At 45.4% G+C, this 17,570-nt stretch overlaps 1 protein-coding gene across 1 annotated transcript in view; it reads right to left on the minus strand.

The window, feature by feature from the left end:
* Positions 1 to 6,873: 6,873 nt before the first annotated feature.
* The window catches only part of LOC116949705 (phosphoinositide 3-kinase regulatory subunit 5-like), a 53,972-nt gene continuing 43,275 nt past the window's right edge, over positions 6,874 to 17,570 (minus strand). Inside the window, exons 17-19 of the mRNA XM_032967314.2 lie at positions 13,652 to 13,737; positions 12,699 to 12,814; positions 6,874 to 10,662 (exon numbers count right to left, since the gene is read on the minus strand). Coding sequence (XP_032823205.1) covers positions 10,518 to 10,662; positions 12,699 to 12,814; positions 13,652 to 13,737 — 347 coding nt within the window. The 3' untranslated portion in view covers positions 6,874 to 10,517. The remainder of the gene's footprint in view (positions 10,663 to 12,698; positions 12,815 to 13,651; positions 13,738 to 17,570) is intronic.

The following is a 17,570-nucleotide window of genomic DNA, read 5'->3' on the forward strand; positions in this document are numbered from 1 at the left end:
AGGGCCCACGAAATTATTTGGTCTCTGGCCCTGCCAAGGCAACCGCAGGCGGGACTCGAAATTCAATAAATCTAGGAGCAAAACCTGGAAAAGCAGTTGCGAGTAGCGACATCGTCAACAATACCAGCTAACATCATCACACGCCTCGCCCAAAGAGAAGCGGCTCCAGCCATCACATTAATTAGGGGTGAGTTAATTAAATGTTTGACCAAACATAACAGGCTAATTTTTAAGTTGATAATTTTGTATGGCCCTCGAATGATGTTATAAATATCCAAATGGCCCTTGGCAGAGAAAAGGTTCCCCACCCCTGCTCTAGAGTGTGGGTAACCTCTCCCAAGACGTCTTGTGGTCCGGCCAGACCACTCAGCCGACGCAAACATTTCGGCGGACCACAGCCCCCCCCGCCCCCCTCAATATCCCGGTGACAAAACGCGATCACATATCTCTCAAAATACCAATAAACGACTATAAAATTATTCACATTACCGGAACATAATTTTTATTTTTTACGCAGCCATAAGGGTTTTTTTTCTTTCAGGAGTGGGGCATTTGGATCTTATCCGACTCATACGTCTAACCCTTAAACCGCCACTGGACTTGCCTCACCCTCTACCGTTTGCCATCCTAATGGGGACGAATCAGTGCCGGATTAAGCTAGTGCGTGGCCTGTAGTATTATGTTATAAAGGGGCCCTAAATAAAAAAAACACAAATATTAAAATACAATTTTTTTACTTGCATAGTAAAGTAATTGTATTTCTCCATTTGCTATACAGCCAGATATTACGATAGATCGCTAACCTTAAACACCCATTCGTTCATAAAAGTTGAAGGCAGTATAGTTATATAGTAATAGAGCAAGTGCAGAATCACTGAACCGGAATTGATAGCTTGAAAGCATTTAGCGAGGGGCCCTTGAAATTTGAAGGGGCCCATAGCATTTGTAGCTACTTTTGCTACTCGGATAATCCGGCACTGGGACGAATGACCACCGCTTTTGAGACGAGACACCGGCGTAGACAATGTCTGCTTCCAATTTGGAGGGAGCTTAAACGCTCCACGTTCTGTCGGTTTTCTCGTTTTCTGTTTTCAACCACACAAGTGTCGAATATACAATTTCACAGCTGTACGTTGTGCTTCAGCCCAGGATACTCTTAACTCCGCGTGAAGCCAAAAGTCCGTTAAACTTTTGTCCCGCTGAAAATCAGCTTCAGCTATCCCCATCTGATGCAATCTCCACAAGAGTATCGGCCTCCTTCGAGTGGCAACTGGACACTGATCTCTCCAATGTGTCCCTTGTTTTCAAATGGATTTCTGATCCACTCAAAGCCTGCTTCTGATTTTGGGAAATGTATTCCAAATTGCTCGGTGCAAACTTCAGCACAGAAGAGAAGTTGTATGTGTTCAGTGCCCATCTCTTTACACAGGGGCTTGAATTGTGCGAGTGTTCAAAGGCCGTCCTTTAATAAAATCTTAAATTCGTACAGCCTCGTCCAAAACTGTTTTTCGCGTTCATTACACACAAAGTACTTGCCACAAATGAACCACAATACCTTGTCGATGGAGCATAAACCATCACGCGAACTCCGGTCAGCCTCGCAACAACTTTTGGCTGGCCATCAAACAAAGACGGCCACCGCATCGCGCGCTTTCAGATGCGCTTCTGCGGCCGTCTGGAACGCTCTTCCTTCCGATATTAGGAAGCCACTGGAGCTGCGCACTTTTAAATTTAGATTGAAAACTAATTTCTTTAGAACTTCTTTTTGTGTTTAGTTTGTTGTCCTTCCCCCGCACCTCCGATTAGCACGGTTGGCTACGTACGGAGCTAAATAAATTCAACATGCATACATACGGCACAGGCCAGCGGGCATCTTCTTCACAGTAGGTTGTTCACAGTCAATGCTACGGTGCGTTGCTGGCGCAAATGGTACAGCTGTTTGGACACAGGATGGATGCAGCCTTCAACCTGCCAGCCATTGATGTCGCCCCCGTCATCGCAAATGCCAACACAGCGTGTCCAATCCAGTGCATTAATGTACAATGAAATCATTGGGTACAGCGAAGATAGCTTCTCCTGTTGTGTTGGTAAGCAGAAAATTAATCATGTATTTACCCGGCATAAGAATACTTGATGTATGACCAGGAGGTTAGTGTCGCCCACTATGTCGGAGGACTCATCGAGATGGAGAGAAAAGTCGTGCCAACAGCTGGCATTTCACATTTTGTGGCTGTTGTTCAACGCAGAACCGCATCATTCGAAAGGCGTAACTTGTCAGGGATATTCTTTGCCTCTTTCCCAAGCGTGATGTTAGCTGTATTTGTTTTGCAAAAGGCTTAACAGGCATTGTCATTGCCCGGATCGACCTGCGTTTACAGGACCGCCGCGGATCACTGGTGGCCCGGGGACCACACTTTAAGAACCAACCTTTCTGGACCCCACGGACTGCCACTGTCAAACCTCACAACATTTTCACGGACCACCTTACACCAGCAACATATATGTCAACATAAAACCCAAAGCTCCTCTAATTCGTAGTGCCTGCAATAGTTCTGCGGACCACTTCCTATGGTCTTGCCATCCCCGCTCTCTCACTTTACCTTGTCCAAACACGCACAAGCATGCCAAACTGTTATTTGCTCAACATCATAACATCATTCGCTTTGCAAACTCACAGATGGCAGTGAGGTAGTGATAGTCCAGCTATTCTGCCCCTCAAATATTTTTGCCTGCTCTCCAAGACAAATCGGATCCTATGGAGAAACTAATTTTCAATTTGTATTAAATGGGATTCTTTTGTAGTAATAGCCGTGTACTCCTCTTTGGTTCTTGGGTCACGGTAAAGAATGATGGACACACATGTTTCAGGAGATCAGTACGCCCTTTGCACTGTAAGCACTACTTTTTGCACCGATGCCTGCATTTCATCATCCATCTCCCGTGCAACAGAGGCTCCTGTAACGGCGGCGGGGGGCACTTACACGATGATTGAACATTGTGAATTCAAACGTTGGTCCGAGTCAACCGGGCCAATGGATCCCCGCCCACCCCCCCCCCCCCCCCGTCAGATCAATAAAGTGAGTACCACTTTGTGTGAGGTTAACAGTGGTCATCACGTTGGGAGATTCACCTCCTCGTCATCGCAATGCTAAATTTACACCGCCGGCTCAGAGCCACCTGCGGTGACGAGTGTTGCCTCTCCGTTGCCTTTGAGCGGCGAGAGGCATTGATTACACGACAATCAGCGCAATCCAAGTGGAGGAAGCGCAAGAGACAGATTACACTCTGTAACACAATTTTTGTTCCTGGGCAGTAAGTGTTATTTCGTAATTGCTTATGCCTAAAAAGTATTGAAAATGGCTATTATGTCCCACAAACTTTGCTTTTGTGACCAGGACAGTGATATTTTGAACAGTACCTATTTGCAATGAGAACACGGGCCAATTTGTGTCTTTTCGTTCATATAAAGTCAGAAAAAACAACATATTAATCAAAATTAACATGTATTTATACTAAAGTAATACAAAATATTACTAAAAAAGATTTAGAAGTGAATCGTTTTTCGAGACGATTATACTGCAAAATCACTATCACGGATCAGCCCCCAAATGTAGTTTCCCATCATGTTCTTGTTATGCTGTCCTTGGTAGCGGCGTTCAAAGTTAGCGGGGTCGACTACATTGGAGAGAGGAAAACGGAGTGTTTCACCATTGCATATCGCATCAAGATCCAAGGCATCACGAAGGTCAAAACCCTTGATGCCACCCGCTCCTCACCGGCGCCTTTTCTCCTTGTGCCATATCCCACAGCTGCTGCACAGGAGACGCGTGACCCCCAAGAGCTGCCCTAAGAGTAACCTCACCTCTGGATTTCAGTCTTCACCCCGGCTTGCCAGACTCGTAGGGACCACTCCAATGCTTGTCTCAGTAACCGGCCCCCCTCCATCCTGCACACGCCTCCCCCACCGGTTTAATGTTTTTTTTATCCAATCCTATCCACAGCACTCACCTTGCTATGATCTCTTCAGGACTTGCGGAAGAGCAACACCATTCCCCCCCCCCCCACCGCGTATACTCATTGCAATGACATTCATTGGGTCTTTTGGTAAAGTCACGTAGATCGGTTCAAAGAAAAATTACAAAAAAACTTTCTATGTTTCGATCGCAACACAAGCGATCGAAACACAAGCGATCGTCATCCTGATATATTGCGATCGAAACGTCCTAGTTTTTTGTTATTTTCTTTGAAGCTATCTACGTGACTTTACCGAAAGACCCAAAGAACATGAATTCCTGCAGTCACGAAAGCTTGAAGTCAAGATTCATTGCAATGACGTTGTGAGTCACATTGCACTCGCTCAAGGACTGTCAATACATTATAAATCTATCAATACATTTTCGACAATAAAAATGTGTTGGAATGCCCAGACAAAAGGAGACACCTGTACGGATAAACACAGATAGTTAAACTAAAACTATTTACAAAACGAAACAATTTTTTTTTTATTTTACTGGGTAAAGCCCACTGAGCTATAACGATTTTTTTTCAGAAGCGACCTGGCCACAAATGATAGCTCAACGAAGTGGCTCATGTGGAAATTGATACAGAGAGATTCATGATTGGTTTATTTGGGTTAGATTGTGTAGGTAGAATGTCAAATTTTAACTATGCCCTCCACCAACCAACCGAGTCCAACAAATTAAACTACTAACTATTTTTATTTTAAGGCTCACTGAGCTATTTCAGCTCTTTTTCAGAAACGACCCGGCCACAAATTACAGCTGGAAATGTATATATCAGCCAAATCCTCTCAACGCATGTTGATTCTAAATGTGGAGGGGAAAACCCGGGGGACCCGGAGGAAAATCCACGCGACCGCGGCGGGAGAGAAACACCGCGAGTGCCCTCGTATCAAATTGCACAGGAAGAGGTGAGCGCGTTGACTCTGAATTATTGCTGACTGGAAGCAACGGTGAGGAGTAGGGTTGTGACCTCAGGGAGAACTAGATCTACGCTTGTTATCTCGAGCTGTGGATTATAACGCAACTGACCCAACCCGGGACTTTTAGCGTCACGGTAAGACAGATTTCCCAGGACAGCGACCGCAAAAAGAGGGCGTCCTGGGAAAACCCGGGACAGGTGGCAACCCTAGCGAAGAGACTCGCCCAAAAGTTGTGAAGTCACCCACACCCGGGAGCATAACGCTGATCCCTGTGAGTGCAGTGCGATCGCTATTACACCATGCAGTCGTCAGGGGCCATCCATTTAGTACGTACGCGTGGAGAGGGAAGGGGGGTTTAACCCAAATGTGTACGCTTACGTATGGGGGGGGGGTCTAATGACAATGTACGTACGCATAGGAAACGGGGGGGGGGGGGTGAAGCCTCGATAATAATTTGTCTACATTGGACTATCTGTTTGCTTAAACACGTGAATAGTATTAATCCTTGATCGTTTCTGTGTGGATTAAATATCGGCCGTTCTATAGAATTCGGGGTGAAGGGGGGGGGGTCAGGCTGTACGTACGCAGGTGGTGGGGGGGGGGAGTGTAAAAGTACACGTGCGTACAGGGAAGGGGTAAAAATTTGACCGATTTTTGCGTTTCTACTCAATGGATGGCCCCTTAGCTTCACGCCGGAGGTAATGGTCAGCGACGGCCCGGGAGTTTGGCGGACATTAAAGGAAGAACCAACAATAAAAAACCCGCCTGATAATTGTTTACGCGTGAATGCAAAATCGATCCGCGGCAAGGAGCCAGTTCAAATTAATCTGCTTTTGTAAATAATAGAGAAAAAAAAATCAATCCTGTCACTTCCCCACTGGCTTCCACCTACCGGACGGTGTTCCTTCGATTTGGCTTTCTAATTCCCTCCCACACGATGGCTTCTTGCATGCGGCTAACGAAGCATATTATCAAGTGCTGTAATACACTGTGCAACTGCATGCCTATGCAGGTCACCACCGTACGGCGATGGTGATTAACTGTGAGCGGCCAATAACATGTACTGCGATTTTTGCTCTTCAAAAAGGGCAGAGTGGATATACACTCTTAATCAACATGCATGCATTAATCAACATACATTATCAACATGCATACATTATGCATGTTGATTAACTGTGAATAATTTAACCTTATATGAATACATTAACCCCCCCCCCCCCCCATCCAAGTCTTTGCAGCTGATAGGATGACAAATGTCCACTTCACATCTTTCACTTTATTTCAGACTTCATTTCAGACTTTATTTCAGACTGTATTTCAGACTTTATTTCAGAATTTATTTCAGACGTCATGGCTAGTGTGCCTGAAACGCATTTCAGGCACGAAAATTACTCCACCCCCAACCCCCCCCAGTGAACAAAAGCTCCAAACGCCAATGAAGCAACTTGTAAGGGTTGCAACATACCACGTGACGCCTCTCAGGAGTACTGCCAGGGGCTGTTTGCCACGATCGGCACCCCCCCCCCCGCCACCCGCCACGTTTCGCTCCACGCGACCGGGAGCACAGACAAACGTCCGGGCATCGCTCCGAGCCACAGCGCGGTACAACCCGTAAAGACACCGGGAAGTTGCAGAGCACAAGCGCGGAACGCATTTGTGCAGTTCCACAGTAGAGGTCGTTAAACCCGCCAATTAGTAAGGTTTGTCACAAAAAAAAAAACAGAACGTGCCAATTCGTTACCAGTACAGAACACCGATGTGTTGGAGAGTGAACCCACAACATTTACAATCCGAGTACGACGTTTCGCCAGCAATTGCAACTGCCATCATCAGGCGAGAGCCAGGGTTGTGGAGAAATCCTCCTGTTTCGGTGTTAAAGCCCTACGTGCTAAACCGACACATGCGTTCGTAAAAATAACAGACGTTCAAGGTTTCTGGGTTACTTACACCTTTATTTAAATTAATTAACATTTTAAACACGAACAATATATACACGCACAAGTATATTATATATATTAACTTTAGAACAAGGTGAGATCCCATTGCAAGGAAAAATGTCTTGCAAGGGAGACCTGGGATACAACCAAAGTACAGTAAAACATATATCTCAGTGCAGATCTTATCAAAAACCATTAACGCTACAAAATGTAACAAAAATATATTACGATGAAGTAATGTATCTATGTATGTTGAACTTCTTTCGCACCGTACACAGCCAACCGTAAAAGACTTGTGCAAAGTTTAAATACGAAACCAAAATTAACAAGACCGAAATAAAAGTTTAAAAAATATAAATACAAATTGTCAGCACGTGTCTTCATTGTTATTTCAGGCTTGTGAGAGTATGCGATTTTATTAACTAATAATACACATGTACAAGTAAACCCGATCTGCGTTTGAGAACATTACAGTATACGTGGTATTGTCTAATTCTTAAACACATCAGTATATTGAGAATTGTACCGTTAATTGCTAGCAACGGGGGCCTCTGCATTGACCGCACTAAATACGAATCTCCAAGACTCTACTTCAAAGTGGCATATTGCTACAGATGTCAAAGTGCACTTGCCCACGTGGTTCATTGCCACGTATACAGCATCCCAAGGGTGATATTTGCAGTCGCCGATCTGAATTTTAGGTTGTGCGGCAGGTAGTTCATTGGCAGGATTGTCCGATATTTCGCTCCCAATGCGCTGGAACACTGGTGGGAGCTACCTTGCATAAACTGAATTCGCCACAAGCACAATGCAGTGAAACGCGGGACAACGCGCCCAACAACTGGCTAATTTCCGTGTCCAAATCATGTCGGACATTTAATTCACTCAGGAAAGTTTGACAGAGTCTGACTTTTTCCGGAGGGCCCTGCGAAATGTCCGCAGTAGTGGGACGATGATTGACGTGCATACATTCCCAAGTGAGTAATTTTGCGGGGACTTGGCGAATCTGAACCGTGACGTCGACACACGATGGCCTTACTCTTGAAGCAGATGGCACGTGATATATATTTAATGTCGTAAAGACACAACGCAGTCAATAATTAGGGTGGCCGCCGAAATCAAACCGTGGAATACCTCTGCAACGAGAGACGGGCGCGGTACCATCGGGCTGCGTCACCGCCTCCCCCCCCCCCCCCCCAATGACTCTCTCTGCGTTCAAGGGGAGAGAATGAGGCTGCCACCCACTCATCAGGCTCAGTAAAACGCCAGGCTAGGTGCGAAAACTGTGGGATGTAGGCGACTACGGTGGTTAAATTATTTAACCGTCAATTTTGCCTCCAGCGCAAACCACTCGGTGGCGGCGAAGCTGGTTTTGCTGACGAGAATTTCTTCTACAGCCTGTGCAACGGAAAGTTGCAATTAAGTAGTGCGATACCAATCACGGGTGAAGCATTGGGGATTTGACCCATGCTGCTATAGTCAAATCTATACACTGTAATACTGTATACTGCAGTATGCAATGCCTTACTAGACTGAATGTTTGCAGAGTGTGCGTATACATATGAAATGAAGATGAGGATAAAAGGATGAGCTATACGTAACTGCACAAGTGAGTGGACGATGGCACGATAACATGAGGACCCTTCGATTTAGCAGTGGCTACTATAAGAAATGGCTGAGGATGTGCAATTATACAACACGATTTGGATTTATAAAGTGCGTGCAAAAACTGTATCTCATGATGCGGTAGTGGCTATCCATATGGTCTGTAACCCAGCACTTGTGGAGGCAGTGAGGGAGGGTTGGTGGATTGCACAAATGTTGTGATACTATCTTCCCGTGGACATCAAAGAGGTGCCATACCCTGGCTCACCAGGAGAAGGCAGTACAGAAAGTGGACTAATCACCATCTGTTTGCATCTGTGCGGGGATAGAACGTTGCCCCCTTGCATGCGTGGGTTTCTCCAGGTGCTTCAATTTCCTCCCACGTGTATAATAAACACTCAATAATTGGCTGAAAACATCTTAAAATACAACTCAGTGTGACTTTCCTGGACAATTAAGTAAATGATAAAAATTTTGAATTAAGTAATATTTAAATGGAACGGCATGTGAATACAATATTAAGGAACATTTCTTTGAGTATTTTTCTTCTTTCTTACAGTGCAGAGAGAAAGGAGAGGAATTGACATTCACTTTCAGAGACTTACTGAAGCAACCTCTCTGCAGAACGACGTTGGTTCCCATTTAGTAAACCGTAACCTCATGATTGAGTTGCATGCACTATACATGTCACTTCACTGCAAACATTTATCAATCGCGTAACAGTGCTCCGATAGGATTTAAGGGCAAATAAAAGTCAAAGTAATTTCCTCTGTACGGGAAGTATGGCTATTCGAATTTGAGCCTTGAACTTCTGATGGAAATGCCCCATTCACAACTAAATTGGTTGTAATTTTATAAAACAGACTTGCATATCAAGACGTTATTGCGCATTGTGTCCGCGAATAAAACAATCTACGTGCTTTCGCTCGCTTCAGTAGCGGAAACGTTCTCGCCTCGGACTTTGTTCGACACGCCCCATTCAAAACAACAAAATAGAGGTTGCTTCAAAATGTATTAAACACTTACATGGGACTATCGCTACGAATGGAAAAAGAACGGACGATACACTGTAACGTGATAACAAATGTATGTTAATAGCTTCAAAAAGTAAAAAAGAAAAGAGTCTCCACTTGTTCGCCATCATTGTCAACACGTGGCCTGGAATCTTCTCCAGGTGGACTCCAGAGCCCGGAGGCGGCACATTTCTTCTTCTGGTGTTGTTGTAAATTCTCCGGAGTGTTAACGTGTTTTTGAAGCACCCTGTACATCGCCAGCCTGCCTTCTGTAGCCGCTTGTGCCAACTGAGTGAGCAAGTGGGGAAAACCCGATGTCATTTAAGTGCCCCTTTTAATATAAATAAATCAGGTGAGGACCCATTGAGAGTCTACATTATTGTAATCACTGGTATTAATAAGCTCGTGTGCTACCCATCTTTATACAATTCAGTTTTTAGAGGTATATTTAATTGGTATTGCAATTAAAGGCCGAGGCTGGCATATTCTGGAATTTAATTCCTACTTTTTGTCGACATACAACTTAATACTGCATGTTTTTTTGCATTTTACCATATCAAATGCGATGCATCGATATCATCAAGATCCCAGAAGCTAAGCTGCTTTGAGCCAAAATCAAGCTCGGACGGCCAACCACCGTTTGTAACAGTCACTGCAGGCTGCGGGGGCTATGTTGTGGGTGGCATATGCCTGTGCAAAAAAATAATGTTTTGTTGTTGTACCATACTTTCTACGCTCCCTGCCTTTGGCCACGAGCATGGCGAAGTATGGTAAGAAAAAAAATCCCCATGGGCCACTCGGAGTGGAGAGCCTCTCGTCCAGCAGCTGACGAACACAGGGATGTGCAGGCACACGAGGCCCTTCACACGTCCACGCGCGTGACGTGTTAACCGAGCAAAAAAATGCGCGCATAACAACCAAATTACACTCTTCATCCTCTGTTGTAATGTCTCCGATCAAAACCGTGCCGCCATGGCACGTCCTGTCCCTGCCGGCCTGAACGCCCGAGGCCGAGCAGGGCTACAGAGCCGGGCTGCAGAAGAGAGATATGGGCAGACAGAAGGGCTCGCAATTGGGTGGCTGAGTCGGTCGTGCCAGATGGGAGACACCGGCCAGGGTACCGTGGGCCGGGGCGTTCACTTGGCAGCAGGGTCTGACTTCGCACCTGCAAGCGCAGGCGGCAAGGCGAGGGGCGACAAGTGAGACACAGGGACAAGGAGCAGCAATGGAGCGCATATTCAAAGTCCAAAACTCTTACGCCGATGCTCGATGGCGTTTGAAGAAGGCTCTTGGCGAGTCGCCATGAAAGTTCGCACATACAAGGAATTTACTTTGGCCGGAAGGTGCATACATTCCACATATAGGAATCTTAAATCTTAATATAAAGTAGCTATAAGATACAATCTAAAAATACAAAAAATACAAATCGGGTAACATAGTGTAAATATGAACTTCTGTTCTAGAAATTATTAACCGGCACGTAAAGCGGCAACAATAATTTAAGTTTTAATGTTGTAATATGCTGGCTGGATGATAAAAACAATAATTTTACTTCAAAAGCAATGATTTAATATGAAGTAAAGAATTCTATGAAATATTTTATATTATAAATCCATGTGAAAAAAACCCGTAAAATTTAACAATGGAACATTTCTGACACAAATCTGACTCAGCAGCCAATATGAAGCCCACTTTAACACCGATTAAAAGACCTGTGTCTCATCCAAGACAAACCTATATTTATAGGTAAGATAAATGGACATTTGTAAAAAAGTTAATTTGAACATCTGTTTATAATTTGGAGGCAAAAAGTTTAAAGTTGTGGCACCATTGGAGATTAAATTTGGCTAGGTGGCTCAGGGACCGAATCCTGCGTTGGGAGCGCTGAGCTGGAACTGCTAAGATCCAGGAGTTCAGAAGCAACAGCCCCCCCCCCCGCCCCCCGCGAATAAACAGTGTAGCGAGTTTATGGTCTCAGCTTGGTCAGCAATGGCCTCAGGCAAAAAAAAAACCCCACCGTTAAATATGACACGCGTAGATTTTCACGGTTCTGCCACCACATAGCTCTCTCTCCGATGTGTTTTCGGGTTGTGCCACGTGTACTTCCGCACGCTGTCCAACGTTTTGCTCCACGTGCTGGGAGGTCCAGGGGAAGCTAAATGCCAATGTCGAGGTCTGTGCTAGCCAGGACGAGAGGGCTTCAGGAGGGACTTCGTGTAGTTTTTCTGTTTCTCCTCCATTGAAGGGTTGCAGCCTAGGTTGGTTCGCTATGTGGTCCGTAGCTTGGGTTGCATGGCCCCAATCGCGCTGCTGTGGCTGTGTCTTTAATTTTACATTTATCAAGGAGAGGTCAGCATCGGCCTGTCGATGCTCTGATGCAGTTGATGGTTACACAGTGTCTTCGAGAAATGTCAAAGGCAGGAGGTGCGATCAGTCATCAATCAAATGATACATTTTTATTTGATGTGCCAATATCACCCTCAATATAGTAGGCATCAGTGCACCATTACAGCAGAACCGGAAGCGGTACAGGGCGCAAGGAGTAACAAGAATGGAAGAGCAACCTGTCATGACCTCAGCGGCCAACACCGACTGAGCAAAGTAAATTGCAACCGTGCGCAACGAATAACATCATAAAAAAGAGTGGTAAATAAAAAAAATAAAACACGTAAAGAATTGGCTTTGCATCTCACGTTCGCATCTCAAACACGTTTGAAGGGCGCCCCCCCACCTCACCCCAACTTGGCAGCTATCTCAATGTGCGGCACGGGGCTCTGACTCGGCAACCAGACCTGGCAAACGAGCAGCATAAGCCTGCCAGTAGAGGGGCGATGATCGCCGACACATGTATGTTGAACTTCTTTCGCACCGTACATGGCCAACAGTGTTTATCGGAGGTGCGGGGACGGACGAAAAAAACAAACACAAAGTGCAGTTCTAAAGGAATTCGTGTCCAAATCTAAATGTAAAAATGCATCGCTCCAGTGGCTTCCTAATATCGGAAGAGCATTCCAGACGGCCGCAGAAGCGCATGCAAAAGCAGCGGCTAGCCAAAAGCCGCTGCTGCAAGGATGATCGGAGTACGCGTGATGGTTTATGCTCCTCAATGAGCTCAGCAATGTATTGTGGTTCATTTGTGGCGAGTGCTTTGCGTGTATAATGAGCGTGACCTTATAATGATGATGGTGAACGTCCCCTTACCTTGTGATGTTGCGGAACACCTTTTTGTCATCACGGTCAATGCACAAGGAGAAGTTGGAGCCCCCTGCTGCCGTCAGCTGTACCTTGTCCACCCTCACTTCCAAAGCATTTAGTTGCTGCAGAGACAAAGGGCCCACATGCATCGGCGCAATTGCAAAGTCGTAGGCTCTCAATGGCACCATATCCTCTGGATTATGACATAACGTGTTCCCGGTGTCAACAATGTTATGCAAGTCTGCCCACAAATACAGTTACCGGGTGAGAAGATTCTGTACCTCACCCCCTCTCCTCCCCCTAGCCATACCTAAAATGTTGCTTTAAAACACAGGGGGGGAAAAAAAATGCGTGTGTAATTTGGAGAATATACGGTAGTTGTTATTGTTGGTCTGTGTTCATAACGGACATTTATTTTGTGAGCGTGACATAAAAGCAGCACATGTGAAGCATACATATATCCGCTGCGTACGAGTGAATCGTGTCAAGTGAGATATTTTTTTGTACCTAACCACCTTTAATTGTGTGCCACTGCTGCATGAAAGTCATTGTACATCCATCCACGTTTGCCTACAGGAGGCATGGTGCACACGCGCATTCAAGCCTCGTAGAGAAAAGGCAAACTTCTGCCCCGTTTATACATTTCATCTCAACAACACAGAGACTGGATAACTGCGTAGGCTTTGGCGGCTCCGCTCTACGGCGCTCTGACATGGCATCCGTTTGTGCCACACGCCACCCGGCACGATGTTCAGACGTGTCGCAACACGCGCGGTCGCCTCGTGAAGAACCCGCTCCTGCGCGCTGGGAGCGTCATTTCACTTCATGAAGTGGCTCCCGGCGCTTGGAGCGAAACGTCGGGCATCGTGCCGAATGACACGCGGTGGGACCCGAAGGCACATTGGAGAGAGCTACGAATGTTCGCTATTGCCGCGGCTTCCGCGAAGTTTTTGTTGTACCTGGTTGTAAGCGGATTTTCCCTTGGATCCTTGTGACCTCCGTACGACTTCCAGCAAAGTGAGGTTGAGTGTGCCCATGCCAGCGTCTGCGAATGTGAACACAAGTGTCACGTTAATCAATGTCAACAGTTGAGTAATTTCTATCAAACCCTCCATCGTTCATTTCGTCAGCGATGTCTCATAATGTTTCATCGGCATCCATGCACACAGTCCTGCACCGCACCTCTTATCATGGTAAAGGAGCAGCTCCATAACTGCTTGCTCACGTCACTGCTGCTACTGAACGGGCCTCCACTGGAGGGAGGGTACTTGGCCTACTCTTCCACGCTGGCCAGACATCTTGGAAGGTGTGACCGTACGCACACTTTACACCACCACACGCGGGTCTGCCGATCGAATATCTGTGGTGTAACCTTTCGTACTGCTGAGTGGACAGGGGCTATGGGGTTTGACATCCAGGTTCAGTTGAACGTTTTTCTCGTGTACGCCCCAGGCTCTGGAACCCTCTCCCACGAGTCGCCAGGATCTCCGATCCTGTGGGCAATTGTAATGCCCCGTCTTAAATCGTATCTTCACGTTTCCAATGATTCAACTTTTAGTGAATTCATCAAATCGTTTTCTTAGCATTTCTTTTATCATTCTGTCCTGTCTCAGCTGTTAATTTCACGAGTTATTTTGATGCTGAGTATCTGCTGCCGTGTCCTGTTGAAGGAAGAAGTGGCTAAGTGTGAGAATTAAAGGAGAGATTGAAAACAAGCAAACCAATTTCGTTCAGTGGCCTACACTATACAACCACCACACTGATCTACTCGAAGTTGTCTATTGGTGAGAAACTCACCTTGTACAGCATCTGGTTGGCACAAATAGGTATTTATCTACGAGATGAATTATGTACAGAATCAAGGTTTAGAGATGGAATATTTGCGTTGGCCTGTGGGTCACCAGCCCAACATACATCGCCACGTTAAGCAAGAGGTCATGATGCAAAGCCATGACCTCAGCGATGTCAACTCTACACTGACGATATGATAAAAGGCGAAAACTACGGAGTGCAATACGGATTTACATTGCGTCTAAATGCAATTGCTCCTGATAGATGCTTTCTAGGAACATTGGGCATATTTATTCTTCAGGGAGAGGGCACGCAGTCATATGCAAAGGGAAAAAAATAAGTTGTTGTGCCTGGGACTTGAACAGGGGCAGGAAATCAACAGCACAGAAGGCAGGGGTGAAAGGAAGTATAACATAGCTAACTCTCCCTAGAATATTCTTAGCTAATGTAGAAGTATTTGGCCACGAGCTTAGAGTGCAGTATATGGAGAGGAACTTCACATTGATGTTTCGCTGTAGCGATGTTATCTCCCTCGCCTGGTACGCAAGAGGCCATGAGTTCAATCCTGAACCTGACGATGCCTGTTGTATATTTGGAGTGTTCTCTCCCCGTGGTGATCACTTTGATTATTATCCAGGTCTTCTACGTTTGCCCTCCACATTTAAAAACGTGCGTTTCAGATTATTTGGCCGCTATAAATTGCCACGCATAATGATGAGCTATCATGTGTGGCCATGTCGCCTCTGAAAAAGCATTAACATCTCAAGTGGGCTTTTCCTGGTCAATACAACATTATTATAGTCGAATTACGACAGTGGCCGGAGTTTATTGTCTGTGGACATGCGTTTCAGTACTTTTCAGCAGCTCTGTTGCATTGCACATTCACTTCCTGCTTGTAAAATTTGAAGAACCCCCCTCCCCTCCCCCACATAATCCAAACAATGCGAGGTTATAATTACGCTTCTTTACACACAGAGCAAGGAATGATCGATTTTGACCACACGCTCAGTCGGAATTTCCAAATGGGTTTTCGTCCATAAAAGTGCTCCAGGATATCGAACGGGAGGCAATGTGAGGACAACTGTGATATGTTGAACTCATCTGGCACCGTACGTAGCCGACCGTGCTAATCGGAGGTATAGCAGTACGATGGAATTAATGCTGTGAATCATTGTGGCGTGAATGATTTCATGCAAATAAAATAATAATTCGAAGCTCTGTCAATCCACTGTTGGAGGAAGGCCTCCCCATGATGCATCACCCATGGGGGTTGTTTGACCAGACTTAACCATGCTGGTCAAGTGGAGGTTGAGTTCGGTGAGTGGGGTGGCCAGGGGCCGGTTCAAACATCGCTCACCGGTGATGTTAGCCGCGACCAGAATGCAAACGCAGGTGGCTAGATTAACATCGCTGCAGCTTCACTCCCCCCCCCCCCCCCCGATTTTTTAAAAAATCTTACACAACCTGAATGAACGTGGTTCTCAGACAATGTATTCATTTAAAAAAGAATGAACGTGGTTCTCAGACAATGTATTCATTTAAAACAAAATCTATCGATGCCATTTTTCATTGGGATTCAAACAAATGCCCTTTAACACACAAAAGCCCTCTTCCGAATCATCTCCACAGGAGCCAATCATGGTGGTTATATATATGAAGCAACGCTATTTCCATAACGTTTGAAATTTTTAAGTTGTACACCATTTGGATAAAAAAAAATTACAAGTGGGCCAACCTGTATTTGAAGGCGAAGGGTAAAAAGTGACATTCAAGAGATGTTAAAAGCCAAGGGAGACTATGACATTATATTTGTTGTTGTTGGTGCAATTACACAGAAAACTTTTGTTAAATCTGCATTTTGCCTACCATGCCATATACACTGGTTCCTCCTGCGAAAGCATTGAGGCTCAGTCAGACTTACAGTGTTATTACAATAAGTAGGATTTAATTCAAAATAAATTCTGTGAAAGCGTCAATTGAGGCTCCAGAGTGCGACGATGAATGTAAACGTGAATACGTATTCACAATCGTAGCTCACGATAAACACTGGACATCTGCGCAAAAAATTGCTTTACAGCTCATCAGTGTAAATCAATATTCTGATTCTCTTTCGATTCTTATTGTTTTGCGGGACGGCAGTTGAAACAACGGTGCAAATTTCTCAAATCCCATCCGGGCCTCTGTCCAAGCACCAGTGTATAATGGGTCACCGCGGATATTCATTCGGCAGGTCAAGTGTGGTGGGGTTGAAGCGTCGGAAATTCGACCTCTTCCAAGACGTCTGGCCAGAATGGAAAAATAGGCCAAACGCCCCCCCCCCCCTTTAGATGGGCTCTCTAGAGCTTGCTCTAAGTGGAGGCACTTCCACCAGCAGTGGCATGAAATGTAAATTGTAAATTTGAACCATTCCTTTTAACATTTTACAATGCATTTGCTTACCCCATTCATCAAAAAGCTTCTGGGATAGTGGCCAATTCCTTTTAGAATGTTTCCCAAATGAATGCTGCAGCTCTTCGCAGATAGGTTAGCAGCCTACTTGCTGCACTGCAATTCACGAGCACTGCACCTTCGATAAGCACGGTTGACTATGTATGGTGCGAGAAAAGTGCCGATATACATATCCACTGTCTCTACAGATGTTGTGTACAGGATACTCAGTATGATCACCCGGAGTTGGTGGACTTATAGGGGTATGATATCCACGCCTGACCACGCATCTTATATGGAACAGGATTAGTTGAAACGTCACAGAATGGAGCAGGGAGAATGAGAGATATAAAAGCTGATAGCCTGGTGAGAAGCATTCTGAATCTCTATCCACGAACAGGTCCTAGCCGAACATATCATTCTGTAGTCAGTGGGGGCTTGCGATAATGGAGCAAACATTTCATATGTAACAGACTCTGATATTGCAATCGACCCAACAGGACAAAAAAACAACACGATATTTTCATTATATTACAGCCGATGGTTAATACGACTGTACAGCTCTTGACGGTCGTGCTGTACCGCTCTACAATTTGTTGTTCGTGTTGCATAGAGCGTTTTGTTGGGCACGTCATCCGACGGTTAGTAATGATGAAACTT

Source organism: Petromyzon marinus, chromosome 37 (assembly GCF_048934315.1).
Source record: "Petromyzon marinus isolate PM22_M1 ecotype Great Lakes invasive population chromosome 37, UKy_Petmar_22M1.pri1.0, whole genome shotgun sequence".
Lineage (NCBI taxonomy): Eukaryota > Metazoa > Chordata > Hyperoartia > Petromyzontiformes > Petromyzontidae > Petromyzon > Petromyzon marinus.